Source organism: Lynx canadensis, chromosome F1, assembly GCF_007474595.2.
Source record: "Lynx canadensis isolate LIC74 chromosome F1, mLynCan4.pri.v2, whole genome shotgun sequence".
In the NCBI taxonomy this organism is placed as follows: Eukaryota; Metazoa; Chordata; class Mammalia; order Carnivora; family Felidae; genus Lynx; species Lynx canadensis.
The window spans coordinates 39,477,855-39,500,704 of record NC_044319.2 but is presented as its reverse complement, the minus strand read 5'-3'; the positions used below and the strand labels follow the sequence as shown (position 1 = coordinate 39,500,704).

The window sequence follows — 22,850 nt, the reverse complement described above, 5'->3', positions numbered from 1 at the left end:
TTGGGGAATCTGGCTCTTCCTTTGCTTTGGGGGTAGCCAGCCAGGCCCCCTTCGATCGCTGACCAGTCCCTCTCTGTCCTCCACCCCAGTGACCTGACGGTGAAGTTCTGGAGTGTTCGGCGGTTACCCGGTGGCCCACCCTAGGAGCACACAACAGTCCTCACCCTGGCTGTCTTTCAGAGGATGGCCCCCAGACCCTCGGCCCCCGGCAGCCTGGACAGCACAGAAGGGAAGCTGTGGCCTGACGGGGCCAACTGCCCTAGGGACAGAGGGTGTGGGCATCGGGTGTTGCCCCTCTCCTGTTATCCTTCCCCTCCCTTGACCTTCCTATGGGATACTATTCCCCCAGCCCCTGCCTCTTGGGGAGAGAGGGAGGTTGGGGGGGAATTTAAGCTGTGAAGCCAAAGGGCATTTTCCCTCTCATTTCTCTCCCTGCAGCCCCTCAGGCTCCCCTTGCCCTCCCTCTGGCCACATTTTCTCCTGCTGAGCTGGCCATGCCCTTCCTCAAGCCTCTGGCCCAGTGGTGGGGCCCCGTAGGGGAGGTGAAGCGTCTCCAGCCCCTGCTGCGCCCCCTCCGATGAACAGGCCTCCCCCTACCTCCCCTAATGCAGCCTCTGGAGCCACCGCACCTGCCTCTGAGCCCAAAATGATAGTCCTCAGGTAACCATGGAAACCAGGTGGAGGCAGCTGGGCCCTGCGGCTGACCCTTAGCCCCTTGGCCACCAACAGCCATTCCCAGATGACCCCAGCAATTCCTTGGGGTCCCTTTCCGATGGGGCCAAGGTTAGAGCTGCTAGAAAAAATTCCTTTGGGGAGATAGTCAGAAATACTTCAGCTATTTAATTTATTTTATTTTTATTTTTATTTTTTGCTGTTGCCTCCTGGAAACTGACTTGAAGTTTCTCCCCACATGTTCTTTCCCTCTGCTCTTGGGGGTCGGGACTCCCAAAGGGAATCCGCCCTACCAGCCCCTCCAGGACCACCTCCTCTGTTTGCTTTGCAGCTCGGGCCTGTCCCCAACATTGCCCCCAGGGACCATTCTAGTGCACCCCTGACCTCTAGGCCGCCTGATGCTTCAGTGCCTTCCTCCACCCCGGGGCCTGGCACCCATGCTGGGCAGCCTTACACCAGCCATGCCCGCGGCACCACATGTGTCTTTTCACTCGCGGGGTCTCATGCCCGCTGCCCCCCAAAGGCGGGGGAGCTCCACCCTACAGCCCAGGGCCAGGGGTCCCCCGTTCCCAATGTCCCGTGTGGGCCACGTAGGAAGCAGCTCAGAGGATTGTGTCTACCAGGAAGTGGCTTGGATGGTGAGGATGGCCCAGCCCCTTCCCCAGCTCACCTGTATTTTCACCCCGACTGGGCAGGAAGTCCTTCCAGCCTCTTTCTCTCTGGTTATTCAAGAGAGACATTTTCAAGCCTTAAAGCTGGCATGGGGCAAGAGGTCCTCCCCTTTAGATTAGCAGCAAAGAGGGGAATTCCTAGTTTCTTTTTGCCTTGGGGCTGTGGAGTCAAGGCTCCAAGGATGTGGTTAAATCCGTGTTCCCGCGCCCCCTGTTGGGGCAGTTCTGAATTTACAGGACTGGGCCTTGGAAGGAGTCGCAGGACATCCCTCCATTCCTGGGCCCCAACCCGTCCACAGTGTTTTTTTCCAATGCTTAACTGGTCTTGTGCTTCCTGTCCTCAGTGAGGGGGCCAGGAGCCCCAACTCTGTTCTGAGATATGCAGTGACTTTTAGACTTTCCAGAGGTAGCTCTGTGTTGGTCCTCTGTGCCTCTCCCTATTTGCCCAGGGGATCGGAGCCCTCTCTGTGTGGTCCCCGGCATGGGAGTGTGCCGGCACACTGGGCAGAGGAGGCGGTCTTAGCTGTGAAAGGGAAAAACACCTGCGGGGGCCTGAGTCCCCAGCCCAGCCTCTACCCTGTTCAGAGCTGCCCCCAGGACTAAGAAGGCTGTCCTGCTGTTAGTGGCCCCTGCTGGACACGCTGGTGGAGTCTGGGTCAGCTGAAGCACATACCCTTGAGTACTGGCCTCCCGGAGGAGCCGGGGACAGTCTGTCTTCAATGGCCGGAAATCCCTCCTCCTCCAGTCGTCACAGGGGTGCCCGGCAGCTCCCTCAGCCACTTGGAAGTAAGCACCTCTCCCCCTCCCCAACCCTCTCTCCACCCGATCAGAAAGCTTCAACCTTGCAACCTGTAAGAAAGAGTCTGTCTGCATGACTGTTTACAAACTGTAGAAACACAAAAGACTGCACTGTCCCCATGGGCCAGGGAGGCCCCAGCCTGGGGCGACTGTACTGTAGCTGCAAGGCCCGTTCTTGCGCCAGATACGACCTTACGGCCTGCGAGAGGTGCTCAGCGTCGTTGCCCGTTTCCTGCTGTTTCTGATGGCTCAGCTACCTCATGGTGGGCTGGCTCTGCTGTCCTGGCGAGTATCACTGATTCGAAACTTGAAGTCCCCCGGGAGCCCTGAGCCCTTCCAAAAGCTGTGCTCCAAGAGCATTGGAGTCTCTGCCTACTCCTTCAGGGATGTCCAAGGTACATAGTTAGGGGGCAGGCCCCCAACATCCTAAAGGTTGGAAGCACAAAATGGTTGTGATTTGAGCACAATAGCAAGGCTTGGGGCAGGTGGCCTGGGCAGACCCGAGTCCGGGAGGCTCACCCCAGCTTGGTTCTGTCCAAAGGTAGACTGGGTATGTCTGTGTCTGGAGGGGCCTGCCCTCACTCAGACCAGGCCTCGGCCCATGGCTTGTCCTGACTCTGGGCTCATCGTACTGCTTCTTACTTTTCTTTGCCCATCTGCAGCCCTGAGTCTGGGCCAACGCCAGCCCAGCCACATCAGAATGCGTAGCTCCCTCACTCGACCCCACGCCCCAGATCTTTAAACGTCTGAGCCCGGACTGGGTGCCAGCCCTAGTGAGCCTAAGGAGCCCAGAGCCACAGTGCCTGTCATCTAGGCCGAGCCCCCTCGAATGCTTTTGAAGCTGACCGCCTGTGGGCCTTCTCCGCACAGTCCTGCGCCGGGCTCTGTTCTCAGTATTAACCAGTTCGGTGTTTGCTTTCGTCTGAGTGGCCGATTCGTCCACGACAGCCAGAATTCCCCAGGGGAGCCCCTGCAGCTGCCCTTGGAGATTGCCAAGGAAGAGGAAAGGCACACCCACGCCTTTGACGTGGTCACGGCGCCACCTTCAGCCCCTTGGGAGGGGACACGTGTGGATCTGGGAGTGGTCTCCGTGCCCACCCACCATCACGACAGCATCAACCGAGGACAACCCTTGGTTGTCTGGCCCTGCTGCCCGCCTGGGGCGGTGTCGCTTGGGCAGAGGGCAGCTTTAAAGCACAAAACCACCGTAGGGAAGACTGTTGCTGGGACTTTCTCACGCCACCCAGTGTGGTGGAGACGCAGGCAGGCCGCTGCTGTGAAGTCAGAAACGCCCTGCTCTCTTCCATCACGCGGACAATGCCGACTCTTGGCGTCATCCTCGGACGCAGCCTGGGCTGGGTGCAGGCACAGCCCCTGGCCTCTTCAGCGCCTGCCTGTGCCCGATGTGTTCACCATCGTGTTTGTGTGGACAGGGCCTGCCCTGCAAGAGCGGTGAGTCTCTTCCCGCCAAGTGGCCCAAATCTGTGGCATCTGTCCGCTTGCCATCCCAAACAGGAAACTGCTTACTGCTCTCTTAGCTTAGCACAGCCTCCTGGCCCAGCCTCAGGAGCCAGGGCTTGGCCACTGGCCCCACAGGCCTCCCTGGGCCTGGCCTTCCTCTCCTGGCTCCCAGATCCCTCACTGCCCTCTTATGTGCGAGGACAGAGTCTACAAGGAAAGTTCTGTTTTCTGTGGCATCTTTGTTCTATCCCCCACCCCCTACCCATCCCCGGCACTCAGATGAGCTCCCAACCCTTACCGTACCCCAGTCCAATTTTTTGAACCCTTGTCCCGAGAGCTTTGCAGGGAAGTGGGAACGACTCCAAGAAGAGCCAAGGGTCAGAGAAGACCCCTGAAGTGAATCAGGGCCCTGCCCTGCCCACCAGCTCTTTTCTAGTGATCACCCCCTGCCCAGGCTGCAGGGTTTCATTTGGCTCCGGCCCTCCTCGCTATGTGGCTAGCACAAGATGTATATATGTTTTGTACCTCTGCCGACGACTGTACATAGTGTATGAAAGTTATTTAAGCCTCATGCTGTACATTTCTGTTCCCAGACTGGATGTGTGTGTTCAAAGAAGTTGTCCTCAATAAAACCCAAATGACCATCATCTGTCGTGATGTGGCCCCCGAGAACTGCCCGCTTTTAGCTGGTGGCCCTTCTCTGGGGTGGGAGGTTGGTGCTAGGCAGGTGGGGCAGGCCTCTGGGTGAGAATTCCTGGGCTGTGAGTGTGGGGCTTAATTAAAAAACGGTGTTGAGAGTGTTGCCTCGCCTGCAGACTCCGTATGTTGTCTCCCGGGATGGGTACATTAGCTGCAAAGGGGGCACCAGCATTTAATGAGCACCCGCTGTACTCCAGGCACTATTTCGGGCATTTTTCCTTAGATCTTTGCTCCCCTGGGTGACAGGTAGTGTTCTCATTTTCCGAAATGGGAAAGTCTCCGAGAGGAAGTGACTTGTCCAGGATCTGAGCTAGGAAAGACAGCGCCAGGATTGGAACCCAGACCTTAGCGACCACAGCACCCGTTTTCCTTTCAGGCACGCATTGAGTGCCTTTCCTAGAGCCTGGAGGCTGCCGTGCGTGACACATACAAGACATCTTTCCTTCCCTTGCCACTTACGAAGGGAAGACAAATATTCAAAGCTCGTATAAGAAAACAGCTCCACAGTTGTCTTGATTTTTGTTTCTAGATCAGTGCTTTTCAATTTTTAAAAACTAATATTCCCTTTTTTTCCTAAGGCCCTAAAATCCTGCCTCTGCCTATTAGCCTCATTATTTTCAACATAAAAAGAAGTGTGAGAAGATGCCAAGCAAACCTGTGATGGGCTCTTCCCCCCGGGAGATGCAGGGTCGCTGCTGTGCACCCGAGATACTCGCGTGCTTATAACTCCATGTATTCGCCCGTTACCACTGATTTTCAGGAGCCCAGGGCCCCCATATAATTTTAGATTGCGCTTCACTCACTAAAATTATATGGCACCGGTGGCCCTATGTTCGCTCTGTGTGCAATTATCCAGTTTGCCAGGCTCAGTTCTCAAGAAAATATTTTTAATGCAAGTTTTATTGAGATATAACTCCCACACCATAAAACTCACCCTCTTTTCTGTTTGAGGCTAATGATTTTATTCTGGTTACTTCCATATTCCCTGTCAGTGCCTCGCGGCGACAGATGCCAAACAGGCCTTGGACGAGTGGGTGAGCCAGTGAACGAAGGAAGGGCAGAAGTGGCATATTTGGGAGCGCTGAGTTATGGAGTGTCATGAAATACCTTCCCCAAAGTTTTCCTTTGCTTAGCGGTCACCTTCCCTTTCGATAACCACAGATCATGCCACCAACTCCTGGAGATTCTGGCCCATCCCCTGGGCATGGTGGCCTCTGGGGGACGATCTGCATCTTCATCACCAGCCAAGACTATTCTGAAAGCTTTACTTTCTGAGTCTTGCACTGTGAAGACAATAGGGTCTCTCTCTGCTGTGTTTTCCGAATATAAAACCGAGTTTGTCCTGTCAACCTACACAGTCCGTGCTGCTTATCTAGACCTATGGCTGTTGACAGGTGATCCAGCCGGTGAGTTCTGTGGGTCCGTGGGAGGCAGAAGTTATCGTGGGTTGGAGGTGGGAGGCTCCCTGAGGGGGGGTGGGGGGGGGAGATCCACCCAAGAGGCTCCTGGTCCTCAGAAGGGTCTTGGCAAGCAAAAGGGGACCTCAAACCACAGAGGGGGACCCAGGTGGGCAGAGTTGCCCTGATTTCCCAAGGCCGTCCAGAAGGCACAGGAGCCTGGCCACCCTGGGAAGCAAGGGTAGCTTCTAAGGTTGGTTGTTTTTGGCCGGCTGACCAAGCCTTCCCCATGCCACCCTCCCTGCCCCACCCTCCCACCTGGTCTTGTCCCACCCTTGCTCGCCACAGGCCCTTCTTTTACAGAAGATCCCACCCTATGGGACAGAGCCCACTGTTGACTGTGGGAGGTGACGATTGGGTGTGGCCACCTGCAAGCCTGGGGGGTGTGGGTGAAACCAGAAAATGGAGGCCCAGGAGCTGCTGAACTTGTCAGGAGCAGGGCCCTGGAACAGACTCCAACTGGTTCTACCTTGTGACTGTGCCGCTCCCCTCACCCTGCAGAGGCTTTGCCTCCAAAGGTGGTTTTTTCAAACTCAGGTCACCCTGTGTCTTGAAGATGCCAAAGCACTTAAGGGTAGGGAGGCAGGAACACCAGGTGAAGGGACATTGTTCTTTTATTCTTTTAATGTGGGATTTGGTTCCCTCCCCCGTCAAACTGTACCAGTAATATCTGCTTATTATAGAAAATTTGGAAAGGAGAGTGTGAAGCAGAGAAATACTATTTAGGATGTAATAGCACTTCTCAGAATTTGATAGGAGCCATCCATTGTCAGGCCTGGTGGCATCATCAAAGAGGGTTTTTTCCAACGCTCTCGATTTACAGATGAGAGGGACGGAGGCCCAGAGAAGCCAACAGAGTTGGCCCCAATCCTACCAGGACAGAGATGGCCTGATGGACTTCCATTACGTCCCCCATGTGGTCTCTTCCCATCATGCCCGTTAACTTGGCTTGACCAACGTGAGGGGGTGACTTGGGGAGGGGGGGCATCAGAACAGTCCCTGAAGTGGGTCCCGTACAGACACACTTGACCCGATTGTGCTTCGGAGGTCAGGGAAGGGAACGTGAGTGTACCACTGTCTTGTGCTATTCTCTGCTCACCTCTGTCTATAAAAGGTGCAGCTGATAAGGCCCCCAGCATCAGCCGGCGGCTGCTGATGTGAGAACCAGAGACCAGGCCAAGGGTAGTAGGTGAGAAGAGCCCTCCGGCCAACGCAGACCTTTGTGTGGGCTTTAATGCTGCCTCCCTCTGAGGTTTGTTTGCAAGCAGACCCAAGTGACTCCAGCGGCTGCACCGGGGCTGAGAGAATGCTACGAGGAGCATGGCCACCACCGAGAAGGAGGCCCGTCGGGGTGGAGAGGGTGAACGAGGGCAGAATGCCACATGTTCCTGGGGGCTTGGATGCAGGTGACAGTAGCTGAGCACTGCAGGACGAGAGCCTAGGAATCTGCTTCACTGTGGCCCGAGCTCCTTTCGAGTCAGAGCAGGTATGGCCAAGGGGGAGCCCACATTTTAGGACATTGGGTTACTACTGTCCTTGTGCCCAGAGCTTTGGGACCCGGCTGACTGAAGGTCAGGCGCAACAGGTGACACCTGGCTCAGAGGTGGGAGTGGGCAATGGGGGGTTGGAGGTGGCATGGGAGCATCCAATGACCCTGTGTAAACCTAAAGATAAACTCCAGGGACTGTGAGACGGCGCTGGGTTAAGACGGACTCTAACAGGAGCCCCGGGAGATCGAGCTCACCCAGTTCAGCCCTGGGAGCGGGAGGAGGAAACATCCGGCTCTTTGCACAAATGGTGGCGGAGCTTCTGAGAGCCGGTCCTGAGTGTTGTCACCTGGGCTGTGGTTTGGGCTGCGCAAGGGGGCAGCCCCACTGGAGTTTTTATAGAGCCGCCCTGTTCCTGATGGGTAGTCTCCAAACTCTCTGATCTCCGGGGATATTTTATGAGCTGACTAATGCCCTTTAATAAATCACTGCCCTGCTTAAACCTGCCAGAGTGGACCCTGTGGCCTGCCGCCGGGGACCCTGCCCGGTGCAACCGGAGCCTAGAATACCTCACGTGTCCCAGTATCACTTTCCTCCCACTTTGTAGTTCAGGCTGATGTTACAGGAACGTCCCACGCTCCGGCCTCCGATCGCCGGGCTACGTGGGAGAGGGGCAGGAGGGGTGGGGCTGGGAGAGGCCAGCCTGCACCAGGTGTTCAGGCAGAGGAGACAGCTCACAATGAAGGGCTCTGCCCCAGAGAACCAACTGGAAAGGCCAGGAAACACTCCACAGAAATTCATGCGTCTTCCTTTTATTACAGAGGTCCTGTAGGGACACATACCCACTTCTAGGACAGGGCTCAGAAGCCTGGCCCCACTGTCACCGTTGTCACAGTCTCCATCGCCCTGGCCAGGACCCAAGGACGCAGGCTCAGGAGTAGGTCTTTCCTGGCCTCCTGCTGCAGAAGCAAGAGGTAGGGGGGTTGACCAGCAGCTTCTCCTTGGCTTCCAGGATGTAGAGGGTCTGAGCGGCGAGGCAGCTGACCATGGAGTCGGGGTCTTCCCGCATGTACTTTAGGGCTGTAACACGGAGACCGCGAAGGTGCTTGGAAAAAGTAATGCCGTGGGGCTGGACACAAGGTCTGGGCCTGGCCGGTGGGCTCACCAGGACGGTCGTGCAGAGAGGGGCAGCACAGGGGGATGGGAACCGGCAGCTTTTAAAATCCGAGAAGAATTCCCGCTGGGAGGGAGTCCACACTGCTCAGTCACAAGCAGGATGCCATGCCTGCCCCGGGCTCAGGGAGCTGACAGCTTCTTGTCCTGCATCCACAACCAACCTATTTGGCCCCCTCCGCCACCCCCTCCTGCCCAGCTGTGCTGTCCTCTTTTCCAGAGAGTACCTCTGAGTGAAGTCCTCTGACTTCAAAGGACTTCGGGCAGTACCAGGGAACCCAGCGGTGGATGAGATATGGGACTTGAGAGGAAAAGAGAAGAGCATGAGGTGGGGGTGGGGGGGAGGGGTCGTGTCTCAGAGGGATGGGTGGAGAATACGTGGACCATAACTGGAGTGGTCCTGGGGGCTCCACAAGGGAGGGGCTGGAAACCACTACGTCCCCCAAGTGAGAAAATCATCATCATCCAGTGATGGCCCTTTTTATCAAGAGTTGAAGGAACTGGGGCGCCTGGGTGGCTCAGTCGGTCAAGCGTCCAGCTCTTGATTTCAGTTCAGGTCATGATCGGGCCCCGAGTTAGGTTCTGCACTGACAGCGTGGAGCCTGCTTGGGATTCTCTCTCTCCCCCTCTCTCTGCCCTTCCGCCCTGCTTGCCTGTCTCTCTCTCTCAAAATAAATAAACACGAAGAAGAAGAAGAAGAAGAAGAAGAAGAAGAAGAAGAAGAAGAAGAAAAAGAAGAAGGAGGAGGAGGAGGAGGAGAAATGAAAGAGTTCAAGGAACTGTCCTGGCTGATGAATGGCCTGGAGTTCAATGCAGGTGCAGGTCAGTGAGTGGACATGAAGAGGAGGACGACTCTGGCCAATGCCCCAAAGCTAAACGCCTTTAAGATGAACCTACCTCAGGGGCGCCTGGGTGGTTTCAGTTGGTTAAGCGTCTGGCTTCAGCTCAGGTCATGATCTCATGGTTTGTGGGTTCGTGAGTTCGAGCCCCACATCGGGCTCTGTGCTGACAGCTCAGAGCCTGGAGCCTGCTTTGGATTCTGTGTCTCCCTCTCTCTCTGCCCCTCCCCCTCTCAGGCTCTGTCTCCTTCTCTCTCTCTCAAAAATGAATAAGCATCTAAAATTTTTTTTAAAGATGAGCCTACCTCTTCATTCTTTCCAGTGATACTTTTCATGAACTATCTGCCCATTCTCCCTCATTTCTGAGACTTCCCCACCAACACCACTACCCTTAAAAGATGCAAGAAATAGCAAGCGGGTTGCTACTCACCTGTATATACTTCCTCAATTTCATTGGCCTCTTCCGCATCCAGGGTTTGGATGATCTGGCCTACAGGGGCACACACAGCACCTCAGGGGCCCCACAAAGACCCACAGGACCCTGGCTGCACCTGCTCTTTTGTCCCTTCCCAAAACACACACTTCCTTTTGTCTATATTTCCCTCCCCCCTAACTGGCCTTGCCTGGACTTTTTCCGCAAGTAGAAATTACTTCCCTTTCTTCTGTCATCAGCGAACTGAGCTGGGGCAGGGGGAGGGTATCCCTCTGCACTAAAGACGCCTGTCCTTGGGGTGACACAAAGCAGTCCTCACCAGTCTCTGAGTTTTGTAACAGAGCAGCACCCACACCCTGACGTCCCGCCCCTTGGGAGCTTTGCTGGCCTGGCCTGGCCTGCCAGGACCTGGCCTGTTCCACTGGGAAAGGTCCTCAGGCTGTTGAAGGAACTAGGACAAGGACACGGAAAGTGGTACCTGCAAATCGTACAGCTGTCTGGCGAATGGGGGCCTGCGGGCTCTTGAAGAGAGCCAAGCACTGCTTCAGAAACCAGAGGGCTCTGTTTCCCTCCTGCTTCAGCTGTAAGAACAGGAACTGCGTTAAGTAAGGAACTCATGGCCAGGTCCTCTGCCTGCCCCTCCCCCGCCCTGACAATCTGGAGACATCTTCTCAGTGCAAAAGCCCATCAAAGCATTCTAGCGGTTCCTGGGTGGTTCAGAGCGTGCAACTCTTGATCTTGGGGTCATGAGTTTGAGCCTCCCATTGGGTATAGAGATTACTTTCAAAACATAAATAAATTATATTTTAAAAAATTCTACATCTCCGTCCCCTCCCACCCCAGCTCCTGAAGTCTTGTTTCCTCTATGAAGCCTTCCTGGATTGATATGGGGATCGCTTTCCCTGTGGGAGGCGTGAAACCTGAATAGATTTACCCCAGTCTTTTGCTCGCGCATTTTTTTTTTTCTCCTACTCCCAACCATAGAGGATTGAACTCAGTTGTTGCAATATTGTTTATTTACGGCTTGGCTTAAAATCTGCAATCTCACCGTCATCCACGTTAAGCTGCAACAGAAACAATCATGTAACAGAAACCTTTCTGTTTAAACACAGCCTAGCAGGGCCGCATATAATTAAGTGTTTTAAGACCTTCCCCTGCCTAGGCATGCACCTACTTCTGCCTGCATCCAGACTCTCTCCCTTGAAGGTTCTGGGGGATGGACGTGTCCTGTCTTTTGCAAAGGCCACCAACGGTAACCCCATCCCCTGTGTGTCCTTCCTAGCGACTCTTCTCCTCCCCCTTTGCACTGGAGCCCCAGTTCTTAAATGGGAGGCTCTATCCATGGTGTGTCGGACTTTTTTGGTAAAAAAACAAAAACAGGGGCGCCTGGGTGGCGCAGTCGGTTAAGCGTCCGACTTCAGCTCAGGTCACGATCTCGCGGTCCGTGAGTTCGAGCCCCGCGTCGGGCTCTGGGCTGATGGCTCAGAGCCTGGAGCCTGTTTCCGATTCTGTGTCTCCCTCTCTCTCTGCCCCTCCCCCGTTCATGCTCTGTCTCTCTCTGTCCCAAAAATAAATAAACGTTGAAAAAAAAAATTCTTTAAAAACAAAAACAAAAACAAAAAAACTTTTCTTCAAATAAAAATCCTAACTGGAAACCTAATATTCCGACCCAGCAGAAGAGGGCCTGTTCTGGTCCAAGGTGGTGTGGGCGGAGCCCCACCCACTTCTCATCTTCCCCGGGTTGGAAGTTACCCTGAGAAACTCTTGGGTTCTTTGTGTGCTGGTCTCCGTCTACCCTCCCACTGATCCAGGTCTGGCTCCCATGGTCCCAATCCAACAGGCACATCCAGTCTTTATCTCCCTGGACTTGTGCTATTGTCACTACACTGTTAACCACTCACTGCTTTTCCTGAAACTATCTCCTTCCTAAGTGACCACCACCCTCCTCTCCTAGCCTGGTTTCCTTTCCTAGTCTCCTGCATGGGATCCTTGGAATCGATGCTTCCTGGGATCCCAATATTGAACCATATGCTTCTCCCTCTATGCTATTTCCCTAGATGGGTGCAGCCAGGCTCGTGGTTGCAGCTCCCATCTACAATTCAGCTGTGTGCTCAGTGTCCACAAATCTGTATCTTTAGCACAGCTCTGTCCTCCAAGCCTCCGTGGTTCAGTGAGCGCATCTACTTCCAGTGGGATAGATCTCACAAGCTCTACAAACTCAACACGTGCCAAATCAAGCCACTCATCTTCGCCTCCACACCTGCTCTTCCCTCTGTATTCCTGACCTCAGTCCATGACACCAGCATCTGCTCGAGTCAGAAACCCAAGAGGTGACCTTTACCTTCACACACTCCACATCAGATAGCTCTCCAGCACCGGCCACTCACTCCATGTCTTTGTCTTCATGACCTCATCTTCTCTCCCTGGACCCTCTCAACTACAGACCCCAATCCTGTCCCTTGTGAACTTATCCTCCAATCTGCAACCAGGTGGTCTGTCTAAAACACGCAGCTATCTAACCATGTTATCCCCTTGCTTAGAGCAGTTCAGTGGCTCCCCATTGCCTACAGCATCAAATCCTGTTCCTTATTGTGCCCAAACCCTCACTACACAGTACAGCCCCGACTCCTGCTTCCTGCTTCCCATACCAAGCCCACACACTGCCAGTTCATGAGCTAAATCCAGCTTGCAGATTTTTTTCTTTCTTTTGCTCCACACAATGTTTTAAACATTGTAAATTATTTGCCAATAAAATGTAGTAAACATCACCTAAAGTCAGGATTTTCTGCTTGTCTTAAGAAAGTGGAAAATCTAGCAACACTCAACTCACTCTATGTCATAGAATCAATTAGTTGGTTCTCAACCCTCTCAGATGGGGACTGTACTGTCCCCAGGGGAATTCAGAACTTGGATGTTTTTGGTTGTCAAAATGATGAAAGGGGGTACACTAATTTCCAATTCCCCACTGCATATTTGTATCAAAGATCTGTTTCTAATTATCTGTGCCTAAAACCCGACCCTGTCTTTTATATAAACGCAATATTTTTTTCACAGTTCAGATACACACCGGATTTCCCAGGGATGCACCTACAATATGAAGCAAAGAAAGACTATACTTCATTGCATGTAGATCTTCACCAAACATTGTCCCTCTCTTTGAAAGTCATGTCACCAACGACAGCACTTCTTATGGCATTTGAGTCCCCAGCACAACGGTCCGGTACCATTCTGCATTTGTAATAGGTCAAGTCACAGAGGTTCCACACGGAGGGACAAGGAGCCAACTCTTCATCGTGTCTTCCGGGGGAGTGAGGCCCAGACACTTACATATACTATTTATGTTCCATTCCATTGCTCAACCTTATGTTATGTTATATCCTATCATGTCATGTAGTCACATCATTTATGTTATATTGTGTTCCATACGTACACATTATTTCATTTAAAATTACTTTCTCCATTGGAGTTAGGGCATTATATCGATTTTGGAAATCCATACAGGTAGAGGGTATCACCTATGAACTTCGTTTTAGGATAGCAAGGGAGTCGTTACTGAGTACGTACTAGAACAAGGCTGTGTGGTGTCTGACCATTCTACAAGGCACTGCCTTTGCTGGACCCCAGGACCTTCGATTCTCCTCCAGGCCCACCCAATCGGCTTCCCTCATTAATGTTCCCTGCACAGCCTTGTAGGCCTTTGAGTTTTCTGCCCCTGCTCTCATTATTCCAAGTCCCTGATAGCCGCCCCGCAGACCAGGCTCCTCTAACCTTATTTCCCAGGATCAAATTATATAAGGTGACATATGCAAACTCCCCGGAACAGAGTGAGTGCTTTGCTCCACATCCCTGTGTATGGCAGCACTTTGGCCCGCACTACTGATTGCTTCTCTTTGCCTAAGTGAGATCCTGCTTTCCATTTCCCCCTCTTCCCAGATGACACCTCCTCCAGGAAGCCTTCAACTCCCAGACTGGGCCGGGCACCCCTCCTTTGTACTATGAAGTACCTTCCTCTCTTTTAGCCCTCACCACTGAAATCGTCCAGTGGTGTGCCTAGCTCCCCAACTTCGATAAGGAGCAATGGGAGGAGGGCGGGAACCAGGTTTAGGTGCTGGGCTCAACTAGATGCTCCGTGGGCATCTCGTTGTTGAACTACAGCTGCTGCAAATCCCAGACGCCTCAGGGAACAGCGCAGACTCGCTGGCCACCCCGCAGCCGCAGAAGGGTGAGTAAGCTGCCGCCTTACCAGGGCTCTGAGGATAGTCCACACGTCTTTCTCGGCAAATATCTCTTTGAGTCTCGACCAGCCCAGTATGGTGGCCGTGTGGCAGAGGGCAGGCCGGCAGATCTGGAGGGACAGGAAGGCGCCGCGTGAGGAGTTACGGGGGTGGGGCTGGGAGGGGACACGGAGGGACACAAAGAGGGGAGACAAACAGCAGTGAGCCCAGCCCCGGAGGGATGGAAGTCTCCAGTGAACCCAGAGGGACCCAGGGGTGAGGAGGAAGGCCGGGTCTTCTAGAAAGTTTGGCTTTGCTTACACCTGTTTCCCACTAATGAGCAGGTCACAACATGTGGTTGCAATGATTCTCCCAGTTGCTATGGTGCTGCCCCGAGAGCCGGCACAATGAACCTGTCCACCTCCTAGCCTCATGCACCCACCACACGGCTTCCCACCCCCCCCCCCAAATAGTCTCTCTGAAACAGATCTCCCCAAGTGTTGATCCCTCCACTGGCGTGGTCGCTCCTCTGAATCAGGGTGGGTGCTGTCAGAACTGGGTTCCCTGGGAGGGGCTCCACCCCACAAAGGTAATATCCCAACGTCATCGCTGGTTCCAGCAGCTTCGTCACATGTGTCCATCAGGGGCCTCGCCCTGGCAAAGTAGCCCCATCTGGAAACTCAGCGTCCTGTTACCAACCGCATCGGCCACTTTGCAGCTTTCCCAGCGGCAGCCCACAGCCCTGGCCCCCCAGAACACGGGCCAGCTCCGGGCTCGCTCTGTCCCGCCCACCATGCTACCTCACGGGAGCCTCTCTGCTCAGGGAAGCCCCTCTCAGTTCAGCGCGAAGGAGTGTGCGGGGAACAGCGTGGAGGGAAGGCCGCTGACGCCAAGGGCAGAGAACCAGGGGGAGGCCCTGTGCCTGACGGTAGGATTTTCCTCCCTGGCGTCTTTACACCCATTTCACATCCCACTGTGTGCTGCGGGCCAGCTAGAGACAGCCAGGAGCTGGAGAAAACCCCGGCGCAAGCATCTGGTCACATCGGGCCTCTCACTGCAACTCTCCAAGGTCAGAGACAAAGCAACTCCATCAGCAGCACCTTCCAATCTTGCTACAGCCCCTTCCTTAGCATCTAACACCTGTTAGCATTTACCTCCTGTGACAACTGGGGATGGAAGACCAGGCTCCGTGGCCTGGCCCTCTCACCTGAGCCACGTTGACATTCGCATCCTCCAGGTGGAGCACAAGGAGGACTATCAAGTTGAGGACCTGGTGCTTCAAGGGGAAGACAAGCACTGTCCTCTTGACCTTAGCCAAGAGAGCCCCGTAGATCTCAAAGGCCATCAAGCGCAGATGCTCTGACTCCTGGGTGAGAAGACACACGCGTTCACCCACCTCTGTTCACCCACCACCTCTGTTCACCCACGAGGGGCAGGTGGCCCCCGAGCTCGCCCCTCCCACCACATGCCCCTATGCACCCTCCTGTCTCCCCAGGGATCTGCTTTGACTGTGCAGCGTCCTGATCCTCCGCTGTCACTGCCGTCTGCTCTCGCTGCCGTTCACCCCTTTTACAGCCATTACCCAAGAGGACGTACACAATCAGACCATTACAGAATGGCCTCGCAGAAAGGCCAGAAGGGCCTTTCAAGATAATTCTGCCCAACTCCCTTGGGCGCCCAGAGGCGGGAAACGGCCCCCCAAAGGGCTTCACCTCCTCAAAGAGGGGCCCCAGCATGAAGGTGAGCTGAGTAAGGAATGAGGAGGAATGCTTCCAGGTGAGGTGCTCGACGAGACACTTGAGCACCGTGAAAGTCTCCATCACAATGTCATCGTCCAGCGAGTAGCAGCAGCCCAGCACGTAGGGCTCCAGGATGCGGAACTGTTGCACCTGCCGAGGGAGAGCTGCTCAGGAAACGAGGAGTCAGAACAATTCCTGCTACATCAAGGGACTCGCGTTTCCACTCAGGCTGACCCACAAGAGCCAGTGCTGACGCGCTCTGGGACTGGGACCGGGCCGGTAAAGGGGCGGCAGTCCTTTGTCCTCACGGAAAAAGGGGAGAAGGCAGAGGAGACCCTTCTTCCCACTAGGCCCATAAGCACCCATCTCCATGGCCTTTATCATCCCTGGTGATGACATCTCCAGGACACCAGGATGGTCTGGGATCTTGGAATTGGCTTGGTCTCTACCCAGAAATGACCCATGGAAAACCCTTCTCTTTCCTTTCCTAGAAGAGAGAAAGCACGAATGGCTCAGGTCCTTGACCCCTGTATTCAGTGGCCTGGCTTCATGAGGGTTCTCTCTGTCTGATCCTGAGAGTTTGGTCCACCCTCTATGTAATGACACACCGGACCTCTGGACCTCTCTATTGCTTCCCCGGGTGCCATCTCTTGAGAGCATGCCCTTGGCCTCTGCCTCATCTCACCATGTTCCCGTGCTTTGCGAAGGTCTCCGCCACCCGCAGCAATAGCTTTACTATGGCCGGCTCCTCACACTGGAACCAGTTTGCCAGGATGTGCACAGTGACTTCATCCACGGTGGCTGCCACATCTGGGCACCGAAGCAGCTGCAAAAGGAGACCAAGAAAGACTGGAATGGTGGTCAAGGAGAACAAAAATCTCCAGTGATTTTTTTGAATCTGGGTTCCTATTATTCATAAAGAAATGTTCTTAAGGATTTGGAAAGACAGGTAAAGAAGCCAAAGCTTAGTTGAAAGGTAACATCGCACTCCATGTGAGAAGGCATTCACCCATTCTGCAGGTTTTCCCTTAGGCATCTTTGATGAGGGGAGCTGTTGGGGATAAAGTAAGAAGTGTACCCGTGTGTGTGTGTGTGTGTGTGTGTGTGTGTGTGCACGCGCATGTGTGTGTGATTATTTGAGCACGGAGGAAAAATATGGAAGGATACATATTTGGTTGCTTGCATATGAAATACTCAGGAAACGAAGAGGCGGCATGTAAAACTGATATAGCAGAAGGGAGGAGGCAAGATGGGAAAGAACAGGGGCACCTCGGTGGCTCAGTCGGTTAAGCATCCGCCCTTGGCTCAGATCATGATCTCGTGGTTTGTGAGTTCAAGCCCTGCGTCAGGCTCTGTGCTGAGAGCTTAGAACCTGGAGCCTGCTTCGGATTCTGTGTCTCTCTCTCTCTGCCCCTCCCCTGCTCATGCTCTGTGTCCCTCTGTCTCTCAATAATGAATAAACATTTAAAAATTGGGAAAGAACAAAAAGGCTACAATAAAAAAATAGCATGCATGACTTCCTTTGTATATTTATGTAAAATTATATGGGTCTATACGTTATTTGAAGTAGAATTTTCAAAGACAAAAGCCAATCAGATACATTTAAACGAGAGGAACTTGCTTTTGTGTGTATGCATGCATGCACAAATGTATGTGTATCTATCTATGTTCACAGTGTGATCCTACTGGCAAAAAAAAGTTGCCATGGACAGCGCAGTCTTTGGCCGGCTGCCAGGCAGACCCACCTAATTTACTTACTACCTGAGCAAGTTTCTTAAATTCTCTGAGTTTCAGTCTCATCCTCTACAAAATAGAGATAATAACACCTTTTTCACAGACTTACAATGAAATCAAAATAACTGAGGTCTCCCCTGTTCCCTAAGTACCCTGACGACAAGTACACAGCCCTGTCTGTTTTCAATGTTTCTACTTAATGATCCTCCCAGGGAAATGGCCGAGGGTAACAAAACAAACAAGGGCTGCAAAAGGCTGTGAAATATTAGAAAGCTTTCACAGCTGTGGTCTCTTGTTTATAGAGTTTGATCAGCTTTTTTAGCCGGTACATCAAATCCTGTTGGTTCTCCACCTTTTTTTTTTTTTTTTTTTTTTAGTTTATTTATTTATTTAGAGAGAGACACAGCGGGAGTGGGGGAGGGGCAGAGATCCAGGGAGACAGGATCCCAAGCAGGCTCCCTGCTGTCAGCATAGAGCCTGATGCAGGGCTCGAACTCACGAAACCGTGAGATCATGACCTGAGCCAAAACCAAGAGTCGGATTCTTAACCGACTGAGAGCCACCAGGTGCCCTGGTTCCCCACTTTAAAACTGGGTCTCTGTTTAAATGCCCAAGAGTGAGTTTCACCTAGCTCCTTACTCAGGGGCAGTTGGGAGCCTTCTCCCCAGCCTACTGACGCCTCCCTCCCCTCTTCTCAGCCCGAAATTCCAGTAAGGGTGGCAGGTGAATAACTGCCATTCACGTGTCCGCTTGTTTAGTTGGGTGTTATATATTTGGGGGAACTTCTCAAGTGGTTCTCAATACTGTATTTCTAGAATAGAGCTTTAAATTCGGGAACTTCTAAAATAAACCAATGCCTGGACTTCATCCCAGAGCAATTCAAACAGAATATCAAGTCAGGGAGTAAGACGAGGGAGTGGAGTTGTGGTTTGGCGTTAGCCTTTTTAAAGCTCTCCAGAGGATTCTAACATGCAGCCGGAGGTCAGAACGACTGCTCTTGAGAGAGTGCCGTCCACCTTCCGGTGTCCCGCCCAGGCTTGCACCTCGTACTGTTCCTCAAAGCTGGGGCCAAGGACCACCTGTACTGCATCAACCCCGGGAGTGTTGACAGAAAACTAAGACTTCCAGGCCTTACTCCAGAGCCACGGAACCCAGGTCTCTGGGGATGTGGCCCAGGAATCTGCATTTAAACAGCTTCCCTGGTGACATGAGGTCCACTAATGTTGGACACCCACTGAGCTAAGGCATTCTCTTCCGTGCAGAGTTCTGCACCTTGCATGCACATTCCCACATCCCCATATCCCTAGCAAGAGTTCTGCCAACATGACATACATCCTTGAATGCATATATCAGCACTCCTGCCACCGTGCACATATCAGCTCATGGCAGTGGGCACCTTCCAGCAGGACAATGTCCCCCAACCTAAGTAAGGACACATTATGACACACTAGGAGAACATCTGCTTATATTCCAGTATTAGCACTGTATTATCTTCAGTTATGTTGAAATGTAATCCTGCTCCTGTAAAAAAAAAAAAAAAGTCAGGTGGCTTGAATTTTAAAAGGAGCCTATTTAAAAATATTGTGAGCCAGAAATCCCAAAACCTTCCCCAAACACTGCTGGCGGAAGTGTGATTTGGCCCAACTTTACTGGAAAGTAATTTGGCATTCATGCCAAAATCATAGAAGACATTCGTATTTTCTGAGCCAACACTTGTACTTATATTCAATATTTAAAGAAGTAATCTAGAATATGGGCAGAATCTTTTGCACAGAGATGTCCATTACAGTAATACTTATAATAGTATAAAATTAGAAACAAAATGTCCAATAAACTATAGAACAGCTTTGTGATGAAATATTACATCACCATTAAATTCTGGTTTGAGGAATGCCTGGGTGGCTCAGTCGGTTAAGCGTCCGGGTCTTGATCTTGGCTCAGGTCATGACCTTGGGGTCGGTGAGATGGAGCCCTGAGTCAGGATTCTCTCTCTCCCTCTCTCTCTGCCCCTCCCCTGCTCACATGCATGCACATTCTCTCTCTCTCAAAAATAAAATAAAATTTGTTTGAAGATGCTTGAAGAGAGCAGGATACAGAATATTAATAGGAAATGATGTCAACCCTGATAAAGAAACACACACATGGGAACACACACACATACCCCCCTCCATTCAGGCCAAAACCTGAAAGTGCTTTCCCCTGGGTATTGTGATTAGTAAGGGCTTTATAATTTTTTGACTTAGTTTTCATATTTTCTAAATTTTCTACACCTTTTCTTCTGTCAAATGGCTGGAACATACTGACTCAATCAGCGGTGCTTAGCAAAAATTAGGCTTTTTTCTTAATGTTTATGTATTTTTTTCATTTTTAAGTGTTTATTTATTGTTTTGAGAGACACAAAGAGGCAGAGCTCAAGCAGGGGAGGGGCAGAGTGAGAGGGAGACACAGAATCTGAAGCAGGCTCCAGGCTCCGAGCTGTCAGCACAGAGCCCGACGCAGGGCTCGAACTCACAAACTGTGAGATCATGACCTGAGTCGAAGTCGGATGCTTAACCGACTGAGCCACCCAGGCGCCCCTTTATTTATTTTTGAGGGATGGGGGCAGAGAGAGCAATAATCCCAAGCAGGCTCCACACTGTCAGCACAGAGCCCGACGCGGGGCTCAAGCCCACGAACTGTGAGATCAAGACCTGAACTGAAACCAAGAGTCGGACGCTTAACGGATTGAGCCACCCTGGCACCCCCACAAAATTTTAGAAGACTGATGAGAGCTGAGGTGGCTGAAGGAAAGAGCTATGTTTTCCCATGAAGTTGGGACAGAGTTGAGTTGCCTTAAGATTCAAGGAGGAGGAATCACACCACATACATTCAAAGCCTGTGACTCAAGGTAACCTCACCGTCGTTAACAATGTCCCTCAACCCTTCTGTGAGGCAGGGAGCCACAGGAAATTAGGCCTCCTCCTCCTCCACTGGCCATCCCTGGAGGTGTCCCCGGGGACACCTCTGCTTTCCAGAGGAACTACCCTCACCTGCCCGCCTCCCACCAAGAACTGCTCACTTCAGTCAAGAACATGAAGGCCGTTAAGCGATTTTTGTGGTCTCGTTCTTGGAGAATCCTGATGAGGAAGCTGAAGATGGGGCGGTTGTGCCAACAGTTCTTGATGACCATGGCCCTGCCGAGGAGAGCGGAACGCTCAGGATCGGGCCCGGGCCCCAAGAGAGAGCCAACAGGATGGCACAGACCTACCTGGCCAGTAGAGTGACACCCTCGTAGTGTCTTTCAGGACTGGTGAGCAGCTCCCAGCCTCCAAGTTTCTGAATGTAAGACACATAGTCCCCATACCCGGTACTTCGCATCAGCGTCTTCAGGGCCTCCACGGAGGAACTGGGGGGGGGGGTGCAGAAAGCAGACAGGAAGCCATCCCCCACCATCTGGGCTCCTCTCCCATCTATGGGAGCCTCCCTTAGAACAGTGAACTGATAGAGGTGGGGCAGCCTGTAGAGACAGACCCAGGCTAACATTTTACAAACGAGAGCCGAGGCCGAAAGAGATGCGGGGTTCCCGCGGTGCCGCAGGAAGCCAGCAGAAGGGTAGAGAGTGGAGCGCAGGTGCACTTCTTATCCATTATACTGATTTTACTTTGGAACAGAATCTCTGTGTCAGGCCAGTGAGTCAGAAGGAGAGTCCTCTCTAAAAAGTCCAGTAAGACTTGTGGAAATGATGTGTGGGGAGCACACGCAGCGCCCTGGCCAGGAGGTGCAAGAAGGCTGTCCAGAACCAGCAGCCTGGGACCAGGCCAGGCAAGTGGCAGGGGGATACCTGGACACACACGGGAGCTGAGCAGATGGGCCCTGGGGCACAGTGGCCAGGAACTCTGGCCCAGAGGCCAAGGATACCTGACAGGGTCCATCCGTTCGGTTGCATGCTGCTGCTCCTGAAAGTCGGTGTCCCCTTCAACCACGAGAAAGGAGATCTGGAACAACAGGGCCATACACAGGGAGGGGAAGAAGGTCTGCACCTCCGTCCGCCGACTCGGTTCCAGAAGGAGCTCCTGGATGGCCCTGGTGGCCTGCGGGTGGGGAGGAGAGCAGGGGCATTATCATTTTATACTCCAACTCTTGCTTCCTGTCATCATGAAATCCCTGCCCATAACCTATCACCATGAAGGGCTAGCCCCGAAAAGCCCATACTGCCAGGGCAGGTCAAGACTAAATTAGTGTGATCCAAGAAAATAAAGGGCAATTTCCAGAATGTTACTACTTTAAAGTGCTCTCATCCTCGTGGTGGCTGTTTCATTCTCTTATCATCCTTGAGAGTTAAGGAGGGGTTGGGGGGGGGGGGGGGGTCTTACCTAAGCTCACCGGGGGAGAACGAGAAGCTAGTCTTTCTGTCTCCCTACAAGGCAGAGGCAACTAGAAAACCCTCCCTCCAAGCACCCCCAAGACTCTGCCATTAAAATGTTCAACCAAACACGGATATGTAAAAGGGAGAGGCTCCAAGAGCTCAGGACAGCCTGGGACAGGGCAGTGGGATGTCCCCCACCCAGCCCCCAGCCCCCTCTGAGGGCCCCTCCATACAATCAACGGAGAGATCTCTGTACTGTGGCTGGGCTCCTGGCCCTTCAATTTCTGGTATGGAGTCAGCTTCTGCAGCAGAAATTCCATGATGACTTCATAGCCTTTGGGGAACGATGCCAGGATTTCCCAGGGCTTGCAAACCCCTCTGTAGAGGCAGAACCCCACCAACGTGGTCACTCTCCACAGATTCCCCCTGGAAGGGACTCTAGGCTCCTTTGCCCAGTGTTTCTAGCCCCCCTCTTTCTCCCTTCTTCTTCCTTTCCTCTGTCTTCATTTTCTTTTTCTCCTTTCACTCCTAATTTTCCTTCTTCTTCACCTCCACACCTCCCTGTTCTCTATCGTCTCACACATAGGTAAATCTGAAGATATTCACTTGGCCTAGGAGCCTAAAATGAGAAAGCATCTCAGGCCATACTTCGATGTTGCAGATCAGTCAGAAGAGCCCCCTGTGGTGTCCTCTCTATTGCCTTGTCCAAGCTTTTGTTACCTACTCAGTACTCATTAGACGTTAACAGGCAATCTTAATCTCCCCAAGATTAAGAGTCTCTCAATTTCCTTAATTTCTTTGCAAAGAAATTATGTCCTTTCAGGGCTGCGCTGGCCAAGACAGAGCAAGCACATTGCATTTGATCTCTTCCTCTGATTAATGCTAAAAGTGCTGGTCAAGTACGAAAGCAACTACTTGAAGATTTTGAAAATGATTCATAGCAAGGGGACTGGGTGATGAAAGCCACAATTTGAAAAGGAACCCTTACTGGATGAGTGTCCCAGATTTTTTTCTTTCTCTTTTATCTCCCAACTTTGACCAGAAGCTGGCTGCAGTGTTAAACTTTGCAGCAGGCACATGAAACAAAATCTCTGAGTAAAACCCTGTCATTCTGCAGAAGATCTGGTA

The 22,850-nt window shown here is 52.5% G+C and overlaps 2 protein-coding genes across 5 annotated transcripts in view; both read left to right on the top strand.

Moving 5' to 3' along the window:
- The window catches only part of KIF21B (kinesin family member 21B), a 50,487-nt gene extending 46,083 nt beyond the window's left edge, over positions 1-4,404 (top strand). For 2 of the 3 annotated variants that reach the window (XM_030303441.1, XM_030303442.1), the window contains one exon: positions 90-4,404. In XM_030303441.1, the coding sequence (XP_030159301.1) occupies positions 90-144 (55 nt within the window). In that variant the 3' untranslated portion in view covers positions 145-4,404. The remainder of the gene's footprint in view (positions 1-89) is intronic. The other variant, XR_003966091.1, reaches the window with a different exon arrangement.
- On the top strand, positions 2,948-13,506 carry LOC115505703. Of its 2 annotated transcripts, none has more exons than XM_032591834.1 (4): positions 2,948-3,593; positions 5,463-5,707; positions 6,582-8,219; positions 12,745-13,506. In XM_032591834.1, the coding sequence occupies exons 1-3, from the start codon at positions 2,971-2,973 to the stop codon at positions 6,785-6,787; spliced, it is 1,074 nt and encodes a 357-aa protein (XP_032447725.1). In that variant the 5' UTR covers positions 2,948-2,970; the 3' UTR covers positions 6,788-8,219; positions 12,745-13,506. The 2 variants fall into 2 exon arrangements, with proteins under 2 accessions (XP_032447725.1, XP_032447726.1); XM_032591835.1 differs by having other exon boundaries at positions 6,873-8,219; positions 12,745-13,501.
- Positions 13,507-22,850: the final 9,344 nt, after the last annotated feature.

Excerpts from the sequence above, each read along its gene's own strand:
- LOC115505703 (XM_032591834.1), top strand. The coding sequence starts at position 2,971 with ATGCTTTTGAAGCTGACCGCCTGTGGGCCTTCTCCGCACAGTCCTGCG. Across the intron at positions 3,594-5,462 it reads GGGCCTGCCCTGCAAGAGCG|ATCATGCCACCAACTCCTGG; the intron begins GTGAGTCTCTTC and ends CGATAACCACAG. Across the intron at positions 5,708-6,581 it reads GTTGACAGGTGATCCAGCCG|ATGAGAGGGACGGAGGCCCA; the intron begins GTGAGTTCTGTG and ends CTCGATTTACAG.